Source organism: Haliaeetus leucocephalus, unplaced genomic scaffold (genome assembly GCF_000737465.1).
Source record: "Haliaeetus leucocephalus isolate CR32 unplaced genomic scaffold, Haliaeetus_leucocephalus-4.0 Scaffold199, whole genome shotgun sequence".
Classification (NCBI taxonomy): Eukaryota; Metazoa; Chordata; class Aves; order Accipitriformes; family Accipitridae; genus Haliaeetus; species Haliaeetus leucocephalus.
This window is the reverse complement of record NW_010972635.1, coordinates 475447-495024: the sequence shown is the minus strand read 5'-3', so window position 1 is coordinate 495024 and position 19578 is coordinate 475447. Positions and strand designations below refer to the sequence as shown.

Genomic DNA, 19578 nt, shown 5'->3' with positions numbered 1-19578 from the left:
GAAGACCAGGTTTATCTGTGTGGGACAGGCACTGTTAGGTTCCTTGGCAGTGAGAAGGGAAGACTGAGGCCTCCTGAAAACAGTCATGTCTATAAATGCCTCAAAACACCCTCTTTTCCCTCTGCCCTGGCACTCATGGATCTAGGGATCTCTCTTGTGTTCCCTGGGATGCAGTGAGGAAATGCCTTCAGCAGGAGAGCCAGAAAGAAAGCTAGGGCAAGGTTCTGGTACTGCCTGGGGCACATCTCCTCCTGTCCCATTAACACGTACTTCTCTTCCCATCCATGTCTGCATGGGTTTTACGTGTGAGGACACCGTGCTTGTAGGTGACTGCGTTCAGCGCTTGGGGGATGTCCAGGAAGGGGTTGCTGCTGTCAACAATCCTTGTCACTTTCTTCGCACTGGCTCCGAATTTGTCATCTACCAGCTCCGAGAGTGATTTCCTCAACTCGTCCTCATCACTTGGAAACAAAGTCAGAGAAGAGATTGAGTGGAGGACACGTGGGTTGGGTCACAGTGTGCACTATCTGCTTCGGTTTTAAAAAGAGTTATTTATTACAAGGCTAGTCAGAGAAAGAAAATGAAAGGAGACGCAGGGACTGTAACACACAGAGTGTGCCAACAGTGGTGACCTGGACATAGCTGGGAGGAGCATGGGTGGCAGGTAACTGTCCCAGTGGTCCCACTGTGAGGTTACTCAAAACAGGTAAGGGAATGGGTGCTTGTCTGAACACCAGGGAACAGCAGACACACCATTTCTGAGGACTACAAGCATTTCACAGGGACAGTCTCCAATTTTGTGCCCTAAAATCAGAGCTTAAGGAGGTCTTTTGCTGCAGGCCAGGTATCACTGGGGTTTCTCAACCTCTGAGAGGCAGTCCCTGGGGCCTCCTAGGTGCTGAAGGAGCTTGAGGAATGTCCTCTGCATCTCTAAGGAGCAAAAGCTCTGCAGACATTAGGGAGATGGGCCACTTGATCAAAAAATCACAAACCCTGGAACAGATTATACATCAGCTCCCCATTTGTGTCCTCAGGGTGGGCCAGCAGAGAGCAAGAAGTGCTGGTCATTTCCATAAAAACTGCTTCTTCTCACAGATCTCCTGGTCCTGGACCCTGGGCAGCATGGGCTGAGCAGCTTATGGAAGTGTCCACTGACTCCACCAAGCCTGCCTCTTCCTGGTTGGAGTAAAACATAATCTGGCAAATAGCAACTAGAACTTGTATGGGAAGTGATATTTCCCAGTGTCCCTGGGACATTAAGGAGGGAGAGCAAACAGGGAATTTCTGCCCTGTGTGATACATGTCAATGTCTAAATGGTATGAGTGGTCACCTTAGGTTGCAGATTAGATTGGGACCTCAGCTGAGGAGTGACTCAGGGATGAATCCACTAGCTGGGATGTAAGCAGTAAAAATCCCACACTTTCCCACCTGCAGCAAGTACATGGCCAAAGCATCAGACACCTCTTGGAAGAGAAGGATGATTTCTCAGCCCTCAGCACCCACAGGAGTCCTGAGGCTTAGGCAGAGCCCAGACACTGCACCTGGGTGGGGAGTTAGCGGGGCTCAGTTCTCTGAGCTGCACCCTCTGAGCTCCTGCTTGCTGGTGGTCATATACCTGCCTGTCCAGTTGGGCTTTGTGAGCAAGGGCATTTTATTCCCTGGGATGGGCAAGGACAGAAGGCAGAAGCAAGCAGGGAGAAGAGGGTCTCGCCTGTGCAAGGTTACAACTCAGTGCCACATATCCGAAAGAAAAACAGGTACCCCGTGTCAGGGAGCATCTGTCCCACAGCAGAGGAGCTGAGAGGTCTCTCGTGTTGCAACCTGTCCATCTGCAACCAAGCAGGACACCCTGCAGCAAGGCAGGTCCCAGGTCAGTGTGGGGTGAATGAGGGGGTGCAAGGATACAAGTGGGGTGGGTGGAGGAGGGCAAGAGGGGGGCTAGATGCTGCTGAGTGGAACTGCACTGCTGCAGCAGGACATTGCGGGGGGCTGACATCCCTCGGATATGCTCAAGCCAGGGAGCATGTGCTGGCAGGCGTTGTGTAACCACTGCCCACATCCAGCGAGCAGATGCACTTCTGCTGAACTCCTCTTACGTAAACTGTCCCACCGGCACCTTCTGCGGAGCTGCAGGGCTCCCTCTCGTGACTACGTCCACCCGCTGATGCGGCCTTTGCTGCAGAGCTGGCATTGCTGCTTTCCTCTCACATAGATGCCACGCAAAATTATTTTTAAAGTGAAACTGATGCTACGTGACCCACTAAGAAACCACTGCCCTTCCAGGGCCACCGGCTGGCTGTGTCCTTTCCAAAGGAGACACTGGCCCACAGTGAGCACTGCCATTGGGGGCATGGCTGGCAATGGAGGCTCCTGCTCTGCAAAGCTTGACCCAGGTAGCTGGGGAGGGAGGTAGGATCAAACTGTCTCCAGACACTTTTCTGGCCAGGACAATATGAGGAGAAGAGCAGGTGATAGAGCTAATGGTCCAGAACATCCTGCTCAGTTCCACAACCCTCTGGAGACAAGAGAGATCTGAGGGGAGGGGAGAGAAGGAGAGGAGAGGAGAGGAGAGGAGAGGAGAGGAGAGGAGAGGAGAGGAGAGGAGAGGAGAGGAGAGGAGAGGAGAGGAGAGAAGAGAAATGTCCACTGTGTTAGCTTAAGGCCCCAGGTCTGTCATGGGCTTCCCCACAGCAGTGGTGGGGAGGCTTTGGGGCTGGGGAGCACAGCACACCCCTTGCTGAGGGTCCTGGTCTGTGCTCTGGGCAGGGGGTGGGTAGCAGAGCAAGGGAAAGGGCTGAGGAAGGTGCTGCGTGAACCTGTCACGGAGGCCACCATGCTAGCTGTTCCCAGACTTGTTTCAGAGTAACAAATGATGATCTGGAGGAGACAGAGTACATCTTGAGTTTGTGGACGACATAAAAATGAGAGGTGCAGGGCCACCGCTCAGAGGGACGGGAGCCTCACCAAATGCAACACCCTAGTACTGCACTGGTCCTGAAGGAGGGTTGGCCGGGGCTGACTGGCTGGGGAGCAGCTCTGCAGAAAAGGCCCTGGCACTCCTGGTGAACAGGAAGATGAACAGGAGCCAGCCAGTGTGTCCTGGCAGAAACAGAGGCCAAGAGCATTCTGGGCTGTGTAACAGCGGCACAGTGAGGAGGCTAAGAGAACTGATCATCCTCCTCTACTCTGCACTCATAACATCATATCTTGATACAGCAAACAGTATTGGGCCCCCAATACAGGAAAGGGCATAAACAAGGAGAGAGTTCAGCAGAGATCACTAAGATGCCTGGGGACTGGAGCACTTGCTATGTAAGAAGTGGCTAAGGGAACTGCTCTTGTTCAACCTAGAGAAGAGATGGGTTTGGGGGACATCATGGCAGCCTTCCAATATGTGTGAGGAGGTTATCGAGGGGACAAAGCCAGGTCCTTCACTATGGTGCATGACAGGAGGACAAGAGACAGTGGGCGAAGTCAAAACAACAGTGGTTTCAAATGGATAAGAAAAAAATATCACTCTCAGAATAATTAAGCATTGGTTCATGGATCCAGAGGGGCTGTGGGTTCTCTATCCTTGGAGGTTTTCAGGATCAAACTGAACAAAGCCCTGAGCATCCTGGTCTGAATTCAGTGTTGACCATACTTCGAGGAGGAAGCTGGACTGGAGATCTCGCAAGGTCCCTTCCTGCCTGAGTGATTCTCTGATACTACTTCCAGAAGAAACTATGTGGAAGAGATGGAAAGTCTCAGTGACCAAAATAACCCCAAATCTTGAGCTCCTTGTGCAAAGACCTCTGAAGCACCTGGAGTGGGACCAGCATTTTATAGGTGTAATAGTAAACAAAGAGGGCATTCCCTTCCTTTAGATCATGCCTGTGGACCCTGTGTCCACTGGCTGCCACCAACTTCCCCATCTGCTTTTGTGTCTAAGCCATAAATAAATCTAACTTGCCTACAGGAGGGACTTCACTGCTTAAGGGCTTGGCAGGAAAAGTTCTGGGAGCTTCTGCGGCTAAAAACATGACTCAAGACCTGTGAGCTACTTTGAAAGACACACTCTCTCTCAAATGCTTAATGTATACTTACATGGCCCACTCCAGCTTCTCATTCTTGATGGAGTTATATAGTGTCTGAAACAAGAACATGGTATTAGCTGTGTCTCTCATGGAAGACATGTCTGGGTGGTGGAGACCATCTCCTCCACACTCTGCCTTGTGTTCTTGGAGAGATACCTTCCTTGCTGAACTGTCCTGGAGAAGTATTCACCAATGAGACAGACAACTGGTGTCCTGCTCGACCCTTTTTTGTCTATGTGCCATGCTAGGTATTGGACTGGACATGTCAGCAGCAGAGGGATCTGGCAGCCAGCCTTGGTCAGGAGCCTGTATATGATATTTTTGACTAATTCTAGGTGCTGCAACTAGTCCTGAGTGAATCCTGGCCTACACAAAGATGATAGAAGACTCTGGGGTACACCAAGACACCTCCAGTGTCTTGACTAGGGGAAAAGGACAGTGGAGGCTTGAATGCTGCCCTGAGAAGCAGGGTAGGAATGAATGACCTTGGGGATCAACTTTTCCAGTTCCTCCTGTGCAAAATTCCAGTTACTTCCCTGAGTCAGTGAGAAAGAAGCAGGAATGGGCTAGGAAAACAAAATGTGGAAGTGGCCCTGACCACACTGAGGGGTGAGGTAGGGTGAGGTCTGCTGGGAGGTGGGGGTGTCGTCTAAAGCATGATGTGACACCCCCGATATGGCACTGGTCGTTTCAACCTCCTTCCATACAGCAAAATCCAGGTCAGATTGCTGGATCTGCAGCAGGTGCAGGCAACAGTGGTGGTGTTAAACCACATGGAAGGAGAAAATACTCACTTTGCGGTGTTCAACCAATATCCCATGGTACTGAACTAGTTGTGTTGGAACACTACATCTAATTACATGGAAGTAAAGCCAGATAAAAGTATCAGTGCCAGATGGTCATATTTGGGGGCAGAGGGTACCTTGTTCTGTACATTGTCTGCTGCATCACAGAGCTACCATGGGGCAGAGGGACCCCTGGTATGCTCTGAGGACAGATATGACACAAATCTGGATAAAACACCACCAGGGAACAGACCTCTGGTGGCTCACTGTGAGTTAGAAGAAGATATCCATGTGGGTTACAATTCTTCTAACGAAACAATTGTGCACTGAAAAATGCTGATTCAAGGGCTCAGAGTGTCTCAGCAGGACTAGGTGGCACTACAATAATAATGACAGTATCCCACTATCTATTTATATCATGTTACCTTCAGCAAATCCTTTGCAAAGTCCTTCCCATCGTTCAGGCCATCCAGGTTTGCTATGAACTGTTGACATGACATCTTTTTGCCAATATTCTGTAAGGCAAAGAAGCAGCTCATTAAACTTCTGGAGAGTTTTGACTTTAATCAGAGTGTCTTTTAAAGAACAATTTTATATGTAGTGGTGAAGTCTGGGTTTGCCCCAAGAGCTCAAAGCTGAAAGGTTTTCTGCTCTGATTTTCTATTGTGCTTTTTGCTTTATTTGCTCATGCCAGCACCCAAACCTTTCAAATAACCTCTTTTTTAATGGTGGAGATAAAACACCTGAAAATAACCCCTCTAGCTCTTGCTCCAAACTTTCTAAGTGCTCTCACCTCTGGTCTCCAGGTTGGTCCTGGTACACAGTCTGTGTCTCAAAACCCAAGACAAGTACTCAGACTGCCTTGAAATTGCAACGCTTGGATGTGTCTCCAAGCCTGCCGTGTGTGAAATTGTGTGAGTATGCAGTGTCAACATCTGAAGACAGCCAGCATTGGGCAATTACTTGTCCTTCACAGAAACTGTTATTTTTGATTGCCATTATGAAGAGATGATCCTGCTACTGGTACTGCGTGAACTTGAGTACTGTGGCATGTGAGGGCAATACATGTACACTGGGAGAATCTCACAACCTGGAACAATGCCAAGGTTCTAATGCCAAGACTATTTGGTGCTGATGCTGCCAGGTCATCTGGCATCCCTGATATCAGTCTGTGGCATCTGTCTTCCCAAACCCTTTACCTCTCACCGTAGCAGGTGAGTCACTCTCAGCCTGCAAGGGTCGAGGGGCTGGAGGCAGGCAGCCTTTTTTCAAGCCTTCCCCTGCAATCCTACCTCTCCAAAGGAGTGAAGCAGAGGTGTGGAGGAGTCAGTGAGAATTGTAGAGTTCAGAAAAAGGAGTCTGATACCACAAAGGAAAGATAGGTGTCTCCAGTGCCATGTCATATTGCAGCCTTCACACCCTGGAGTGAAGTCCCCAAGGACAGACCCTGTGGTGACACCACATGGAGCGGACGATGGAGTTAGCGAGAGGAGAGCACGAGCTGCCACCAGTGGTCCTAAAGATCCCAACAGCATCCTGACACTGGGTGGACTTTGCATCAAGGTATCAACAGGGTGGCCATCCAGGAGGACCTGGGAGGATGGCCAAGAACAGCAGAGCCAGGAGCCTGCTTAGGGACTCAGTGAGGAAGAAGGGCCTCACTGGGTCACTGGGAGGGGATGAAGCTGCAGCAGATGATATAGCAGGTGCCCTGCAGGGCAAGATGTGTCCTCTGTGCAAGAAAATAACCTCTTGAAAGAGACTGACACCAGAAACCCCTGCCCACAAACATGCACAACAGATGACCTGGAGGCTTCTCCCCAGGTGAAAGCATCAGGAAAGAGTGAGGCCTTGGGATTAGCCCACAATGGCCCCCCACACACCCACCATCTGTGTGTGCAGACATACTCTTTGGCTACACAGGGAGTCAGCACTGCCTTTGAGCAGCTCTGTCTCATACTCTTAATTATGCCTCCTGTCAGTGCCACCTCCAGATGAGCTGGCACCCTTGAGAGATCAAGAAAAAGAGGAGTAAAGCACTGTTACAAATCTGCAGTGCCTTGGGACAGTGCAGCACAACATGAGGCTCTCTGCTTTCTCACAGGGGAGACGCACAGCTGATGCCTGACAGCTAGAGGCTATTGCCAGCTAGTGCTCAGGGGGTACACTAGCTGCAGAAGAGCTGTGGGGAAACCTGCAGACAAGCTAGGTTTTATCAGAAGAGAGAAGAGAGATTTGTGTACTTGCTGGCTGGTGAATTACAGCCAAAAAAAAAAAAAAAAAAAAGCCAACAGCACAAAGGCATGTGAATGGAGAAAGGAAGGGGGGTAAGAGAGTGCATTAAAAAATGCAGTAATGAACTTCCACAAGGGAGGGAGTTTGAAGGTGAGGTAAGTGTGTTGCCTGAGACCTTGAGGCACCAAATTACTTTGCACAGAGAGAAGGTGACTACTTCTACCCCTGCCTTGAGGCAGGAAAGCAGAGTGCACAGCACAGGTTTTTCTGCCTGCAGAGATCTTGTTGCAGTGATCCAGCAATGAATGCAGAGGCCAACACATTTTAGGAAGTGAGTGGATACAGTGAGATAAAGTGGCATAAGTTACCAGCCTTGCAGGCCCTTCTTTGGGTTTCTCACATATTGTGTCCAAGACATATATTAATCCCAGGGGATGGCTTTTTATTCTGTGATTTGTCTCTTTCTCTTGTGCAAGATCTCTGAGCTTGGAGACAGCAGCCACACTGTGGAAAAGCAGCTAATTGCTGAGCAATTGAGAAGGATGAAAACATACCCTTTCTTTGACAGCCAGAAGAGGTGATGAGAAAGGTCCAGCAAGGATGCTAATACTATGAATCAGCTTGTTGGACAAGACTGTTGAAGCACTGCAGAGTCGGGGCAGGATTCAGGCTGGCTGTCAGTAGGACTGAGCACAGGATGCTGGGGTGGCTCAGATGCAATACAACCTCAAGTCAATGATACCTTAACACTTCAGCTTGCTGCTTTGAGAAGTGGCCTGGAGCCAGCCACTCAAATACAAAGCCCTGCAAGTGCCTCCAAATCAACACCATCTGAACAGAGAAAACAAAAAAACACGGACTTCACAGCTTCACTTGATCAACACTTGCAAAGAAACAGTTCTGTGATCACAACTGCCTCACTATCAACGGCACCAGCACCAGGGGCTGCCTGAGCTTTCACACGCTGCAACAGTATTTAGCAAGTATAGGGAATCCTAGGAACAACTCTGGAAATGGTCACTATGAGGGCGCAGTGGGGTGCCTTCTTATGCAGTAGGCCACCTTGCTGATTCAGCAAGATCATCACATGTGGACATAATCTTCAGGTGAATGTATCTGCACACCTCAAAGCTCAGTGTTCAGATGTTCTATATCCCTTGCTGAACTGGGACTGCTGGGCAGGGAGATGCATCTTCATTTCTGGCCAGCCACACAGATGGGGGCATTTTGATTTTTTGTGGTGCATCAATCACTTACCAGCAATAGAACAAGCAGCAAGGCTGCTTCACAGCCACACGTAGCTACTATTCCTGATATGTCCCCCTGGCAGAAAAGAACTTCTTCCCATCTTTGCTTGCTCCAGGCCATGCAGCAAAGCATGAGAAATCACTGTCAGACAATCAGCATGGTGTGCTTGGATGGAGAGTGAGCAAGCAAACAGTGGATTAAATAGATGAGAAGGGATGGATAGTTAGATGAATGGATAGAGACAGTATGGGAATGGATAGACAGAGGTGGACGGCTGCAAACAGTGTATGAGAATGGAGAGATGCAGAGACAAGGTGCACAATGGTGGTTAGAGTGCATAAGAAAAAATTAGGAAGGATGAGATTGATCTGATGAAGGGTAGACAGGGCTGATCCTGCCACCCCATTGTTTCAAACCAGTGTAACTAACTCCCCTGTTTACAGTTGGGTTCTTGCCTCCTCTGGGCCTCAGCCATCTGCTGCTGAGCTGACTCATCCAAGATGATCGCAGACCATCTCCTGAAGTGTCCAGGATGGCTCTATCCACCTCTAGAAGACTCTGGGCTGTAGCCTGGCATCCCTTGGCTGTTGCCAAGTTCCAGCCTTAGGAGGCTGGGCCAGTGAGTATGGAGCTGGGTGCTCATACCTGGGAAAAGCAGGTGCCGTGTGAAAGGCCCAAGAGGAGAAACAGTTCCTGGGGGCCAGAGGCCATGAAGGGTGGCTATCTGGAGTGCTCTCCCCAGCAGTCTGTGAGCTGTTAAACCACTTGAGCTTCTGGGCTAGAGGCCCCAGGCATCAAACATCTCAGCTGCAAAGTGGTGAGTGGAGTACATCTCCTGTGAGCTCCCCAGCATGAGCCTCATGCCCCTAGAAGGCCCTGCTTTTACTCAGGCTCTTTTGACCTCTCCTAAACACTCATCTTCAGGGGAAAAAAACCCAAACAACTACATTTACGCTTCAGCATGAAGTGAGGGTCATTTGTCTGACTGGACCAAAGGATCTGGTAGTGGATGTGTTCTAGGCTGCAGAAACAAAATCACCCCACTGCAGGGAACAAACCTGCAAATTTTGGGTACCAGTGACCCCTGGGCCATGCACAGCTGCTGTGGGCAGACTGGTGTCATTCTGCAGGTGACACCAGCAGCTGCTCGTACCTCAGAGCTCTTCTGCTCTCTCAGTGCTACTAACACAGCACTATTGCTAACACAAAACCATAAGCTTGGCTTAAGGAGAATATCACAGGGTTTGTAAGATTAATAGTGAGGGACATGTGAAGTTAGGAGCTGCCAGAGATCCCATTTCAAGCTTTGTTCAGTGGCCATGAGAGCTGCTGGCCTGCTTTTTGAACAAAAGCTAAAGCTTGTTACATTACAATGTGACTCCAGAAGCTGGGCTTTGCTGAAGTACCAAAATGCAAGCATGAGTGCTGGTGAGGCATAGGTGTTGATTTGTCACTGTCCTTCCATGGCCAGCAGTTCTGAACAAGGAGGGATAACAGTGACAATTGAAAAGGAGACATCCCAAAGCTTTGTCTCCAAGGAGCAGAGATGGAGCAGAAGAGTACTTACTTTGTCATAAGATCTCCTGGAGCTCAAACAGCACCAGCAGAGCAAGGTAGAGAGTTGCAACAACTTGGTTTATACTACAAGGCTTGTAATGCTGGCTTTTAAACACCAACTCCAGGTGATTCTATGAAAATGGAGTGTCTCATTTTAAAGACAGTAAGTTTTCTAGACAGCTTGGAAACTGGGTCTGAGTGTACCTGTGGTAGAAAATCAACAGTACTAAGGCAAAACTCCAGTGTGGCCAGGTGCAAATCTCATGTTTTAAAGCCAGTCTCATTACTTTTAACCCTGGACTCAGTATATGTGATGGTCATTGCTGGAATGGTGAACTAGCCCATCCTAGACACGCTGCTGTAGGGAACTGCCCCTTTACAGAGACACATCAACTATCTTTTCCTAACCAAAGGAATTTCCCACTTGATGACAATGCACAGTAAAACACTGAAACACACACACAATATTAAAAAAGGAAATAAAATAACAAGTGATATGCAATATCGTGACAGCATCTTTAACAAAAAGGGGTGAGAGGTCAAGTCACACAGTCCCAGGTACGCTGCAGTTTATGGAGGTTTTTTTACACAAGGAGAATTTCATGTGATGCATATCAGCTGCCAATGGGTTGCTAAGTAGTGAAGGACACTGCACAACCACTTAGGAATCCAGACAAACAAAAATCCTTTTTTTTTTTTTTAACACAGAAAAAACAAGTCAAAAGCCAGTGCTTTAAAGCAAAACACTAGAATGACTGCACTTACCACCTGGTAAAGGGTTAAAGAGCAGAAAGAGAGGTTCCAGGAGCAGAAGGAAATAAAAAAAAAGGAGGAGAAGGAGAAGAAGAAATTAATGTTACACATGCGGAAAAATAAAGAGAAGATTTTTCAAAGAAAAGCTCGGGCATTTCTACACCTGGTCAAAAGAAAGCTATTTTTGCTTTGCCTAGATAGCATGAGATCATTTTTTCTTATCAAGCTTCTTAGCCAGCTTGTCAATGAAAAATAGAAATGGTGAGGTTTAGGGTTTTTTTGGCCTTTTCAATAATTTTTATCTTCCCAGAGACATATTTAGGATTTTTTTTAAATTAAAAAAACCTAGACAAAATAGTAAGATTACTTTGGAGTCAAGTTGCATAGTTTGCCTTCTGCCACAATGCTGTTTTGCTGTTGCAGGAAATGCTTTGATGAAAATATTTCCTTGGCTCCAACCATTTCGGTGGAAGGATGAATGCTTTGTGAGACCCTCCCAGAAGCCAGCCCCATTGCTATCCCACCGCGTGCAGAGACACTTTGCCTAGACATGTTACTGGCAGCCATGTGGGTGGGAACGGACCCAGTGGCCAGTGTAACACTGGTCGCAGGCTGCCTGTTCCTCAAAGGATGAGGCCATGGCAGCTGTAGCCAGCTTGGTGCAGGCTACAGCACATGTCCAGAAAGGATGGTCTTGCAGAGACCAGTAATTCCCTTCACTGACTGCTGTGTTCGTACCTTGCCAGTCATGAAGGCAGTATCTGTGCCCTAATGATGGGGACGGTCTCCCAGGAGGACTGTCAGGATTGCACCAGTGAAGCTGGTGGCCTTTGCATCTTTGCTGTCAAAGGTGAAGAGCACTCACGTAATGTCCTCTTCCCACCTCCACAGAAAAAGGCTCCTTTCAAAGGTGATTATAAACCAGTATGCAAAAACAGAGCTAGGTTATGGCCTACTGTCCTCTCATTAACAGACTAATGAAGAGAAAATCAGGGCAAGCCTCTGCAGATGCACAACGAATTGTTACCAGCTGGAGGCAGAAGAGAACTCTGATCATACAGCTTGGAAATCACGGGCTTGTGGGGCAGAAAAAGGGTGCATAGGTTTCACGTGCACAGGCTGCTATAACAAGCCATACCCCCATAGCCTCTCCCAGATGTATGCTATAACAGGGGTCTCTAAGGGTACACAATGTCCCAGTGCTGGCCCCTATGGCCAGTCCCATGTCCCCTCTGCAGTTATTTTCCCTCCCACTCTGCTCTGCCCTGTACACTTTTAGGAACAAATCCAACCTATGCTGCCTGAAAGAGCCTCTAAAAGGTGGTGAAAGATCTTCTTACAGCCTCTGCTGTTTTCCAACCACACCTTTGGGCACTGAGCTCTGCTCACCCTGCTCTTTGTCCAGAGGCCTCTCTGATATGAAACTCTCTAGTGGCTTTCTGTTACACCTTGAGGAAAAAGAACAGCTGGGACTTAGTTCATGTTTTGGGAAAGAAAGATCAAATTTAGACCTGCATGAAAGTACTGATTCCCTTGCAGCAGTTTTTGGGATGAGAGAAGCCTCAGGTGTCTGCACCGCAAGAAATAGCAGCACAATTGGTGCTGCTGTTTGCCAGCCCCACAGAAACTGGCGATGAAGACCTGGGACAGGGCTGATGCATGCAACTGGTCCTGGGAAGAAAGCTGCATTGCCTGTGCCTGTACAAGATAACTGATGTCAGCAGGAGATATGCCTTTGGCTTGAGTGTGGGAGTGAGACACTAAGAGGACTGTCCCCAGGTCTGGGCCTGGCACCCAAAATTCCCCCTGGAGCTGGTCAGAGTACTCTCTGACATCCTATCTCAATTTTCCAGCAACACATCCCGCATAAGGGGACAGACCTCTATACTGGGAAGGAAAAAAGGAAGGATGCCTCTCCAAGTACTACTTACATGGCCGTGAAGGTCTGTGTTTAGCAGCATCAGGGCGCAGGTGAGCGTATGAATCCCATCTGAAACACACAAGTCAGATGGGTATGATTACTCCCCTTCCCATGCAGTTTTGGTGTTTGCTGTCTTGGCAGCCCACCCATTGCAAAACCAAGGCTAGTTGCTATGTCTGGGGACCTTAAAGAATACTTGTTTCCTTCAACTGCATAAGATAGTTTTAAAAAAAAGATATCCTCTTTTCTGTCAAACTTTACCTTTTTCTGAAACGATCACCAGGGAATTGACTTTAAAGCAGTTTTGTCAATGGCTTTCTAGAGACCAGACTTTCTGCTGAGTCTTCCTCCGTATCTGTTTTGTGCCAATGCCATTGTAGAATGGGGCAGAGACCCTGGCAAACAGAGCTAGTTTGCCCCCAGTTGATCACAGTCACCTCAGGGGTTTGTCCTGAGGTCTTTAGCCATCATTCCCACCAGCCTGTAAGCTCTTGAGTTGTTCAACAAACACAACTAAAAATTAGTGCAGCGTTTTTGGCTCTTTGACTTAACAAAACTCACATGAAGTTTTCCTTCCTTTTGAGACAGTACAGCACCCTCTTCTTTACCATGTAGCCTGGCGGCTTGCTGTTATTTCAAAACCATGCTGTATCCTGAAACTGTTCAAGCTCAAGAGACCAGTTGCCACACACCACCTCACAACAGTGAGATGTAAATGCAGTCTGGCACATCAACTGGTCCTTGCCAAGGACCTCACAAAAGGGCTAGAGAGCACCAGGGAGGAGGCAGGGTCAGAAATACTACAGCCTTGGTCTTTGGCCCTGCTCTTGGCATGAGTTGGTGTGCTCACACAGATGGGCTGCTCCACAGACCAAGTAAGACATGACGTGATGCTCCTGGCTTATTTCCCTCGTGCATCCTGCTCTATGAATTGGTGGCCTAGGGTCAGGCTGTGATTTACCCCAGGCCTGGCTGGGGAAGTGGCACTGGCCTTTTCTTGTGGGGGTATATGTGCAGCCACAGAGAGCCAGATGTGGCCTGTCCCCATCCCAGGCTGCCACTAAACAAAGGCACCATTTGTGTGGAATAGTGATGAACCCTGAACACCCCATGCTCAAGGCCAAGCTCTAAACACTGCCAGCTAAAGGCAATCAAACACACAAGCCCAGGATGAAGGCAACTCAGCACACAAGCTTCTCCCTTTCCTGGAAGAACCATGGTCTGAGGAAAGAAGGGTTTCTCATGGGAACATCACGTATTTCTCTATGAGGGCTGACAGTTCTGGGGACATGGTGTGATGGACATCCCCCTTCAAGAGAGAATCAATTCCTAAGAAAGATGCTTCCTTCACTTTCACAAGAAGCAGCTTTGGGCTTAGGACAACATGCCTTCCCAGTGTGTATTTTTGAGTTTCTGTGGGAGGTTCTGGGCTGACATCTTCACCTGGCCCTACTGTATCACTTTGGTCAGGTAAATCATGTTTCACATGGCCCCAAGGTGGAGCTGGTGTCCCAAAACTTGCTATTCTCTCCCTGTTGCTTAGCTCAGTTGCATTCACTTTTTCTCTCTGCTCACACGGTGTCACAACACAACTATATTGTTCTTCTATGCCTGGGCTTTATCAGTACAGGAAAGCACTAATAATGTGTCCAGGACACCACTCTCTGGGAGAAAAAAACAGCCACCTCACTCAGTGGTCAGCAAATCAGAGCTCCTGCCACCCTCATTTGCAGCATCCCATCATGCAAGTGAAGTGACTCTCGGTGTTGCAACAGCCATGTCTCCATCAGTGGAGGAGTTATTGAATCAGCGCGTAGTAACACCCTGAAATGTCTTAGAGGGCTGTAAGACCTTCTCAGCTGCCTGATCATCTCCAGACAAAACTGCCTTGACTCTATCATGCCTCTATGCCAATAGAACATCACAGCCAGAGGTGTTTCTTTAGAAATCTAGATAACACACAGTGGCTCAGATTTCATCTTGGTGGAACATCCTTTGTGAGTTTAGGCTGGATGCAACAAGAAAGAACTGCTTCCTGAAGAAAAAGCTTGCAATAACTTTCTCAAATTACCATGTACCTAGTGCATGCTTTTGAAGTATCTGCAAAAGATGTGACCTGAAGGAGCCACTTTTCTTCCCTCCATTGCATCAGCTTCAAGTAGTACTTGGATTACAATTGTATTTTTCAAGCCCCATTCAATTCCAGTACTGAGCACAGCTCTGTCCTGCTTGGGACTCATTCAGTTTACATTTGGTCTGCAGAAAGTGGTCCTGCCCAGCCTTGTGAAATGTGCTGCCACCATCACAGGCAATGCTGTGGCCCTAAGTGTTAATGAATAGGTCATGACAGCAGCAGCAGCAGTAATATGTTTCAGACCCCGTTTTCCTTATTCTTAATAGTTTTATACTGTTTAGGAGTATAATATTTTCAAAACAGGTCCTACTGGCAGCATTGACATCTCCACTGAGGGCCATGCAGTTATGGAAGAGTTTAACTTTCTGGCTTCATTCGTGTTTGCATTAGCAGGCACCTTCCTTGCAGAGTGTTCAGAACTGGGATCTAATTTCTCTTCTGAACAGTTGCCGTAGCATGGCTCCATCAGCAGTTTTGTAACCCATGTTGCCACACGGCAAAGCTTGCGCTTTGTTTGACTAGTTACTGTCCTCATGCTGAAGGGTGTGGGCTGGAGTCAGAGGTCTGACCCCCTGTGCTCCAGCTCAGCCTGTGCTCAAGTTGGTGTGTGCATACATCCACCCCCCCACAGTGGGTGGTAGGCACCTGGGGACCAGAAAGGGACCCAAGGCCCTTGTCTATAGGGGTGGGAGATGGATGCAGTAGAATTGGGGATCACTTCCAGGGGGAAGTGTTGAAGAGGGGTCAGGACGTGGCATTTAGGATATTTCAGCTGGGGACTGCTGCTGAAAATTCAGCCTGCAGCTTAATGTCTTCATGTGAAAGACCCTTCCCAGGGAAGGTTGTCTTTGGATCAGTGGGTGAGAACATCATACAAACACAGGGAAATGAAATCTAAACCTATGTTTTATTGGGATACCACTGATAAAAGAAAAGAGGTCATTCTGTTCTGAGAACAGTGCGTGTCCAGTTAGCTTGGCAGAGGGACTGGAAGGTTCATGTAACACTAGGCACTGCTGCTCTTTGGGAAGCCTGCAAGATGGAGACAAGCAGGAGCTCTCAAGCACAACTGGCATACTGCATGCAGAAGGGGGTGGAGGAATAACTGGCACTGCCATGGTGCCAGCTGAGAGCAGGTCAGCAGCCTGATTTCCACCCAAAAGGGCATTTCCAGATACCTGTAAGCAGGCATGTAGAGGTATTCATGTAAGTGCGAACGTGGGCATGCTCATGTTTGGACGTGTGCGTATGCACATGTGTACCAGGAATGACCTCTCCCATTTAAAACTATAAAACTAGAAACTATATCTAACAAAAAAAAAAAAAAGGGGGGGGGGGGCGGAAAGTAGCTAACAAAATCTGCAACTTAAGTGAGCCCAGAATTTTACCCAGCTGTGCTTTTTTCTGCTGCAGATGTAGATGCAACAAACAATGCAATGAACACAACTCCTGTGCATGGCAAGGCAATAGCATTCCTCTATCTGCACGGAAATGTATTCTTCCATTCAATGGACAAGGTCTTGGGCTGAGCTAGCACCAGCCACTCATTTGCCCACTGTCAGCAACCACTTTGCAAGCTACAACTGCGGTAATTTGTTTGAGAACCATTCACCACCTGTTTCCCCAGTCCCTGCCAGGGCAAGGATAATCAGCAGGGCAGCATCCCAGAGAAAGGGAGAAGCTCAGCCTTGCCTGCCCAGTGGGTGCTATTCAGGCCTGGCTGTGGATGGTTGGTTTTACACTCAGGCTCTGTGACACACATGCACTGTGAGTGCACAATGGACACTAGAGCCAGGGAAAGCAAGTGGTACCTTCGGACGTGCTCTCTTCTGGGTTGCACTGGCAGTATCGCCGGGAGAAATGAATCAGCACCCGCTCCCGCTCCTGCGTCTCTCCCATCAGCGGGAATGCTTTCAAGAATGTCCTGCAAAGAGAAAGTGATACTTAAAGATGTCATGGATCAATCTGCTGGGCAGCATCCATGCTAAGGAGGGAGATGGAAAGGGGGTCCTCAGAGCAGCTAGGAAGGCCTTTGTCCTCCCCCCAGCCTGTGCACCCCTGGGCCCCTGCAGGTGCAATGAAAAGGGTGTCTATGGAGCCAGCTCTGAGCTGTGCGGGGAAACATGCTGTCAGCTGAGATCTGACCCACCTCTGGCTTGATGGCACCAGGATGGGTTGTCCATCCCAAGGGAAGAAGTTGCTCCCACTTGCTCTGAATTTGTATGGGATAGGATTCCTGGAAAAGCTGCTCTCCACCATGGGGAAGCAGGTTGTGGGCCCTCCTGTTGAAGCCCACTTTTGGTGGCAGTACCTTGTGCCAAACGTGACACCAAAGCAAAGATTAAATGACAACCTGGAGCTCCCCCCAGTCCCTGCTCCTATCACACGGACAGCTTCCCATGGCGTCCAGAAGTCTGGAGGAGAAACCCACCGCGCTGCTCCGCTCTGTTCAGCCCAGGCCCTACGCGGGAGTGCCAGAGACCAGCTCACCTGAGTGCTTTGTCAAGGGTCAGGCCAGTGAAGTCAAAGAAGCTGAGATACTCCTCTGCTACCAACTTGCTAAATTCGTTACTGTAATTAAAGAGGGAGTAGTCAGCCCTTTAATCAGGGAAGAAGACACTGTCTACAAGAGGAACAGCAGACTGCTGCCTCCTGGCCAGCCCAACTCCCAGCAAGACACTGCAGATGTGACCCCAGACCCAAGGGGACTTTATCCTAACTTGAAATGCTGCTGGACAAAGCTCCAAAGGGCCCTAACGTGCCCACAGCCTAGCACTGCAGCTGCCAGCCCTAGACACCTGAGAGAGATGCCTGCCCCCACTGAATCCCTCTGCTGTGCTGCTGGCCAGGGAGAGCCTCCTCCCAAACCAGCCAGGAGAAGGAGGCCATAAGGATGTCCTGTGCTCATCCAGTACCCTCTCTCTTACCTAGACCCCTCCCATTGCTGGACGTGTCCCCTCCTCCTACTGCAATATTCCTGCTCTCCACTCCAGGTTGGCTCCCATACCACCCTCTCACCACAGCACCTTGCTCACGTCAGATGGATGCCACTGGGAACTGGAGCAGGAGAGCTCAGAGGAGCTTTTGGCCCTGCTCATCCCTGAATGCTTCTCCAGAAACCATTCCCCTGCCACGTTTTTGAAGGACACTTGCAGACATGTTGCCTTTAAAGCCAGAATGGGTGCTGTTAAGTTCCTCTATCTATACAAATCAGGTAGTGGAAGTGCAAGAATAATCAATGAATGCTGGCAAGAAATGGGAGATGATCTCAATATGCTCAGCCTTTGCCATATACAATTCCTTTTCCTTCTCCCCACAAAATGAAAAGCATATTGCTAAGCATTGCACATCCAGTTTCATGCCGGGACATGTTACAAGCACAACTCATTGTCTTTCCTACAGCATTGTTTCATCTTCTGCTGTGAGGTGGATGCTGTAAAGCCTCTGGCATGGATGCTGTCCAGAAGCACAACATACAGCAGGATCAGGCAGAGCAGCATGACAGCTCCAGGGAAGAGGTCCAGGCTGAGTTTTGAGGAGCAGGACATAAGTATTGGTGCTGGAGTTTGTGCAGGAGACTGTTTCAAAGCCACATGAAGCCACAAGGCCTCACACTCATAAAACAATCTTATCATTTGGGATTGCTAGCTCTGATAAAGACCATGTCCTCATGGGCCCATGGCCCCCCAGGTTAGTCTGTCTGAAGCAGTGCCACAATAACTGGAATGCAGATTGCTGACAGCTTCCCAGGGAGACTTCTCCATTTGTCCTGGAACTTCACAGCAAGGTGATATGAGATGCAGAAGATGACCACATGTTTGTGAAAGGAGATGTCACCACATCTTCACCCCTGTGCCAAAGAACGAGCAGAACCAAGCAAGCCCCAGGTCTCCTCTGGGATCCTCTCAGCTCTAAGTCTGCAGAAGACCTCATGCATTGCCCGTGCCAGTGCTGGGAATTAGCCAGCACTGTCCCTTCCACAGGTCAGGTCCCACCTCATAGGTGCAGATGTAGTCTCTCAGAAGAAAAGGTCTAATTCCTTCTGTCTGAGCACCTGTTTACCAGGTGTCCTGGGAACCTGCTTGGGCTCTGGGCACACAGCAACAACTGCCATGTACTGCAGCACTACAGCAATCAACAGGGGAGAACAGTGTCTGACTCCTCCCATTTAACCTCAAGCTGGGCTTGAAGAACTGGCCTTGCCCAAGGCTCCCTAAATCCAAAGGACTTGGCATGTCTATATCCCAGCACAGATCTTGGGTGGGCTGAATTGCTCTTGTGATGTCTCCATGGCCTACACTGGGAGCCACACCCTAATTTACATTCCTAACTAGATCTATAGTCAGGCAGGATAAAGGTGGGTGGGAGCTCCCCTTCACCCCACTCTCCCATCAGGGCAGCCCTGAAAGGCAGGCAGGCCTTGCTGCCTGTCCCTCAGCTCACTGGGTCTTGCTGAAGGCCAGGAGTCCATAGGGAATTAGCGACCCCCAGGACAAGTTGTCTGTACCAGCTGCTGTGCTGCCAACAGTCCCCAGCCTGGATGCCCATCACACTTTCCTGTGTGCCTCACTTGGTCCCTCTCTGCTTGGAAAAGGTCCAGGCAGGGACTGCCAGCTCTGCCGAGGGAACCAGACAGTGTTGCAGGACACCTGAAGGCAGCTGGCCCCCAGGAAGCAACAAACTCCTATGTCTAGCCAGGGGCTTAGTGACATTGATGGGACCCTTCTCCCTGAGCTCCAGAGCCAGTGAACATGCCCAGGCATGCCTGGGACACAGAACTCCAACACCTGCCAGGGCAAGATCATGGCCTACACTAAGGTGGGCTTAGGTGTTTGCTCTGGTTTTCTCATTCAAGAATTGGCCTCCTC

The 19578-nt window shown here is 49.1% G+C and overlaps 1 protein-coding gene across 1 annotated transcript in view; it reads right to left on the bottom strand.

Moving 5' to 3' along the window:
- Window positions 1-19578, bottom strand: part of PSD2 (pleckstrin and Sec7 domain containing 2) — a 44745-nt gene that overhangs the window by 12300 nt on the left and 12867 nt on the right. The window contains exons 4-9 of the mRNA XM_010565973.1: window positions 17201-17281; window positions 16522-16634; window positions 12587-12645; window positions 5288-5377; window positions 4088-4131; window positions 271-461 (exon numbers count right to left, since the gene is read on the bottom strand). Coding sequence (XP_010564275.1) covers window positions 271-461; window positions 4088-4131; window positions 5288-5377; window positions 12587-12645; window positions 16522-16634; window positions 17201-17281 — 578 coding nt within the window. The remainder of the gene's footprint in view (window positions 1-270; window positions 462-4087; window positions 4132-5287; window positions 5378-12586; window positions 12646-16521; window positions 16635-17200; window positions 17282-19578) is intronic.